This window comes from Pseudochaenichthys georgianus, unplaced genomic scaffold (assembly GCF_902827115.2).
Source record: "Pseudochaenichthys georgianus unplaced genomic scaffold, fPseGeo1.2 scaffold_727_arrow_ctg1, whole genome shotgun sequence".
NCBI classification, from domain to species: domain Eukaryota; kingdom Metazoa; phylum Chordata; class Actinopteri; order Perciformes; family Channichthyidae; genus Pseudochaenichthys; species Pseudochaenichthys georgianus.
The window spans coordinates 26,501-32,500 of record NW_027263280.1 but is presented as its reverse complement, the minus strand read 5'-3'; the positions used below and the strand labels follow the sequence as shown (position 1 = coordinate 32,500).

Genomic DNA, 6,000 nt, shown 5'->3' with positions numbered 1-6,000 from the left:
CATATAACTGGTACCTCTCTGCTCTACCGCCACAGTCAGACTCCCCAGAAAAATTGTGGCCAGGGTTTTATACATGTTAAGCCCCTCCCCCTAGGACAATCCACTATTTATACCCCTAACCAATGTCATTCTAATCTACACACACATTCACAATGCAAGACAAATTACCCAAACACACCAAATCAAAATAGATCAACATATCATCTCTCTGACCACAGAAGCCCCAAACAATAACATTTTTACACTCGCAAGAAAAGTCCCACCCGCGCCCATGCACTACATGGTATGCTCCAATTGAGCGCAGGTGTTCCCACTGATTGAGCCTCTACTTAAGGCTGCTTCTTTCTGTGGCTCTGTTTGGCCTTCACAACCTTGAAGGAGAGGGTCAGCAGGTTACTTGTAAAAAGACTTCCAATAAATCTGTTTTGAACAAACAATGTCTTGGGTTTTGTTTTATCAATGTCCAGGTAAGTTATTAATGTGTTTCCCTCAGTGTGCCTTTTACTATGCCCCTATGCCCACTGTGATGAAGGCTTCTTCTTCCCAGACGCAGTGATGTTGAGCTACATATTTCAGACCTGAACATCTGACTGGAATGTAAACTGATTTTTCTCCTCATCATGTTTTCTTTATTCAGACTGAGGCGCTGCAGGTTGTCAGAGATCAGCTGTTCTGGTCTGGTCTCAGCTCTGAAGTCCAACCCCTCCCATCTGAGAGAGCTGGACCTGAGTCACAACAAGCTGAAGGATTCAGGAGTGAAGCTGCTGAGAGATCTTCTGGAGAGTCCAGACTGCAGACTGGAGACTCTCAGGTCAGTAAGGGGTCAGTACAGGGAGGTGTTTCTCTCACTGGGGAAACAGATCAGTGATGTTACCCACTGACTGCATGCTCTTTCATTCTTCCATAAACTATAGAAGGCCAGCTGAAAATGTAAAGCTACACTTTAATAATCAACTCTCTAACAGACATAATGGATTTTACAGAAGAAAAGGTAGTCTGTTTTGTTATGGGATGTTTTTAGTTTCCAATGACTGGTTACTTCCTGTGATGCAGCTGAGAGCTGTGGCAGTCAGTCGTAGTGTTTGCAGAGAAGTTATGATGGGATGAGGACTCTGAAGCTGACTCAAAGAACAAACACCTATTTAATCCTGATCTAAAAGTGTTGGATTGTGTTAATCCCTACAGGATAAGATATGATGAGACGATCAGAGCCAAGATCCAGAAGACCTGTGAGTACTGAAGCCATATCCTCCATTCATCAAGATATTCTACATTATATTTTAATTATATTTTCTTAAAGCTCTATTCAATCATTTTGGCTGCTAAATGTTCTCTTTGTTCAAGTTTAATTATTATTTCTGTGTCACCTCTTCTCTCCATCAGGTGACTCCGATGTGAAACAGGAAGTGAAGACAGACAGAAAGGTGAGAGAGGAGCAGTTAAACAGAGAGAAGTGTATTTATTTCACCACTGAATTCAAATATAATTGGCTGTCAATTTAAACGCTATAACGCTCGCAATTGATCGAAAAGATTCAGGTATTCGATTATGAGTTCAAAATCATTCTAATTAATTAGTGTTTGTTTGTTTCTTTTAATGGGAGGTGTGTCTAAGACAGTATTTCTCAAACCTTTTCATACCAAGGACCACTTAACCAATAAAAAAACACTCACGGACCACCTAACTCCACAAATATCCAGAATCACATCGTTTTTCTAGAACAGATTACAAATTGCCTGAAAGTGGTACAAACAAGTGGAAACATGTGTGATGAAGGTGTTTATCTGGGCTATGTCATGCGATTGGAAATGAAACTTAAGCTCGCTCCATTGCGGAGATATTCCCGTGAGAGTGCGGAAAACTTAAATTCATTTATTTATTTCAAATGTGAAATTTTACCAATATACTCACGGACCACCAGTGGTCCGCGGACCACACTTTGAGAAGCACTGGTCTAAGAGGATTACATATCACCAAGTTGTGTATAACATAATAAATGTATATGAAGATGCCATTTAAAATATCAGGATCCCGACGAAATGGGAAATATTCCTACTGGCTGGGACTTCTCTTCTGTGATTGGCTGGTAATACTGTGCTGTGATTGGCTGGTATTACTGTGCTGTGATTGGCTGGTAATACTGTACTGTGATTGGCTGGTAATACCGTACTTTGATTGGCTGGTATTAATGTGCTGTGATTGGCTGGTAATACAGTGCTGTGATTGGCTGGTGATACAGTGCTGTGATTGGCTGGTAATACTGTTCCGTAATTGGCTGTTATTACTGTGCTATGATTGTCTGGTAATACTTTCTATGATTGGCTGGTAATACTGTGCTGTGATTTGCTGGTAATACTGTGCTGTGATTGGCTGGTAATACCGTACTTTGATTGGCTGGTATTAATGTGCTGTGATTGGCTGGTAATACAGTGCTGTGATTGGCTGGTAATACTGTTCCGGGATTGGCTGTTATTACTGTGCTATGATTTGCTGGTAATACTTTCTATGATTAGCTGGTAATACTGTGCTGTGATTGGCTGGTAATACTTTCTATGATTAGCTGGTAATACTGTGCTATGATTGGCTGGTAATACTGTGCTGTGATTGGCTGGTAATACTTTCTATGATTAGCTGGTAATACTTTCTATGATTAGCTGGTAATACTTTCTGTGATTGGCTGGTAATACTGTGCTGTGATTGGCTGGTAATACTTTCTATGATTAGCTGGTAATACTTTCTATGATTAGCTGGTAATACTGTGCTGTGATTGGCTGGTAATACTTTCTATGATTAGCTGTTATTACTGTGCTGTGATTTGCTGGTAATACTTTCTATGATTAGCTGGTAATACTGTGCTGTGATTGGCTGGTAATACTTTCTATGATTAGCTGGTAATACTGTGCTATGATTGGCTGGTAATACTTTCTATGATTGGCTGGTAATACTGTTCCGTGATTGGCTGGTAATACTTTCTATGATTAGCTGGTAATACTTTGCTGTGATTGGCTGGTAATACTTTCTATGATTAGCTGGTAATACTGTGCTGTGATTGGCTGGTAATACTTTCTATGATTAGCTGGTAATACTGTGCTGTGATTGGCTGGTAATACTTTCTATGATTAGCTGGTAATACTGTGCTATGATTGGCTGGTAATACTTTCTATGATTGGCTGGTAATACTGTGCTGTGATTGGCTGGTAATACTTTCTATAATTTAGCTGGTAATACTTTGCTGTGATTGGCTGGTAATATTTCTATGATTAGCTGGTAATACAGTGCTGTGATTGGCTGGTAATACTTTCTATGATTAGCTGGTAATACTGTGCTGTGATTGGCTGGTAATACTTTCTATGATTGGCTGGTAATACTGTTCCGTGATTGGCTGGTAATAATTTCTATGATTAGCTGGTAATACTGTGCTATGATTGGCTGGGAATACTTTCTATGATTGGCTGGTAATACTGTGCTGTGATTGGCTAGTAATACTGTTCCGTGATTGGCTGGTAATACTTTCTATGATTAGCTGGTAATACTGTGCTGTGATTGGCTGGTAATACTTTCTATGATTAGCTGGTAATACTCTGCTATGATTGGCTGGTAATACTTTCTATGATTGACTGGTAATACTGTTCCGTGATTGGCTGGTAATACTTTCTATGATTAGCCGGTAATACTGTGCTGTGATTGGCTGGTAATACTTTCTATGATTAGCTGGTAATACTGTGCTGTGATTGGCTGGTAATACTTTCTATGATTAGCTGGTAATACTGTGCTATGATTGGCTGGTAATACTTTCTATGATTGGCTGGTAATACTGTGCTGTGATTGGCTGGTAATACTTTCTATAATTAGCTGGTAATACTTTGCTGTGATTGGCTGGTAATATTTCTATGATTAGCTGGTAATACAGTGCTGTGATTGGCTGGTAATACTTTCTATGATTAGCTGGTAATACTGTGCTGTGATTGGCTGGTAATACTTTCTATGATTGGCTGCTAATACTGTTCCGTGATTGGCTGGTAATACTTTCTATGATTAGCTGGTAATACTGTGCTATGATTGGCTGGTAATACTTTCTATGATTGGCTGGTAATACTGTGCTGTGATTGGCTGGTAATACTGTTCCGTGATTGGCTGCTAATACTTTCTATGATTAGCTGGTAATACTGTGCTGTGATTGGCTGGTAATACTTTCTATGATTAGCTGGTAATACTGTGCTATGATTAGCTGGTAATACTTTCTATGATTGGCTGGTAATACTGTGCTATGATTAGCTGGTAATACTTTCTATGATTGGCTGGTAATACTGTGCTGTGATTGGCTGGTAATACTTTCTATGATTAGCTGGTAATACTGTGCTGTGATTGGCTGGTAATACTGTGCTGTGATTGGCTGGTAATACTGTGCTGTGATTGGCTGGTAATACTGTGCTGTGATTGGCTGGTAATACTGTGTTTTGACCGTTTGAAATTGAAAATGAACTCGGATGATCCAGACTAATTTGCATTTTTCTAATAATAAATAAATAACTTTGTCTGTTCAAGGCTCCTGAATCGTTGTCGCCTGAACACACAACTAGATCTTCATTCAGGTAATGCTATAACATGACCAAACATTATTTACACACATTCAAAATATATATTTATTTTGAGATGAGGGACGACAGAGACTGATTCCAGCTGTGAGGAACTGCAGGAAGGCTGTGTATGTCCAGATGTGATTAACTTTACAAACTAATATGGATCAGAAGTTTAAACACGCATTTCTGCTGTTTGAATACTGAGAGCAAAATAAAACCAACAATATTCTTCTATGTATTTATAATAATAGTTAAATTGAACCATTTCTCTCTTCATATTGAGTAATGGAGGCGACATGTCAAACACATGAAGGACTTTAGAGGTTCCTCAGCATGTGATCACACCACACAGCAGGACTTCCAGTTATCAGATACAGCTGTTATTATTACTTTGTAGAAGTTTATTTATCATTAAACAGACACGTTTTTATCACAATGTATTAGTTTAAAGTAAGATCTATATCATTTCCCACCAATAACAGAGTTATGTCTTAATGCTGATATACTGGGAACATCTGATGGTATTCAGTTGAAAATATTGAAACTTTATTGGTTTGTTAATTGTGTTTGCAATACATTTCCAGATGCCCAGAGAAGCCAAAACATCCTTCACCCATCAAATCCAAATATTAATAAACATTTACATATGTACATCTCTAATATTTTCAAATGATTGATTTGATTTCTGTTTCTTTGGTAACAGGCACTGACAGCAGGAGCACAGGCATGTGATCAGATCACACTAGCAACACATTACACTCTATTATAATACATTATTTTATATAATATTACGTGGAATAACAGAAAATGTCTATCAGAACATGTCAAATATGTTTTAATCAAATGCTTGAGTTTAATATAATGTTTAATCTTTTTTAACACCTGTTGTAATATATGTGTTATTATAGACTTTCTGGCTGCGGACTCTCAGAGACTGAATGTGAAGTCTTGGCCTCAGCTCTGAAGTCTGACCCCTCCCACATGAGAGATCTGGACCTGAGTCACAACGATCTGAAGGATTCACGAGTGGAGCTGCTGAGCTCCGGACTGAGGAGTCCAAACTGCAGACTGGAGTCTCTCAGGTCAGTTCACTGACTGCAGTTCATACAGATCTGTTTATCATTTTCTGAATTTGCCTGAAATAATTTTTCTCACTTTTTCTAATGACTGAATATTGATCAGAGTAACAGAGAGAAGGTGAATGTGTGAGGGAGAGTGTTTGAGCTTCCACAGACTCATCTGTGCTCCAGGAGTCAGTGGAGATGCTGTCAGTACTGATGAGCTGTGAGGGAGAGGAAGGAGTTGTTAAACATCTGAGAAAAGTTAAAGTTCCAGATTATCAGTGGATTAGTGATGCCCCTGTGGGTTCATCAGTGGAGAGGGTGTGGCTGTCCTGTCTTGGCTGCATTGATCGCACTGA

General features: G+C 39.0%; 1 protein-coding gene across 1 annotated transcript in view; it reads left to right on the top strand.

The window, feature by feature from the left end:
* Positions 1–6,000, top strand: part of LOC117444085 (NLR family CARD domain-containing protein 3-like) — a 56,457-nt gene that overhangs the window by 29,624 nt on the left and 20,833 nt on the right. The window contains exons 11-15 of the mRNA XM_034079799.2: positions 638–811; positions 1,186–1,229; positions 1,384–1,424; positions 4,546–4,592; positions 5,489–5,662. Coding sequence (XP_033935690.2) covers positions 638–811; positions 1,186–1,229; positions 1,384–1,424; positions 4,546–4,592; positions 5,489–5,662 — 480 coding nt within the window. The remainder of the gene's footprint in view (positions 1–637; positions 812–1,185; positions 1,230–1,383; positions 1,425–4,545; positions 4,593–5,488; positions 5,663–6,000) is intronic.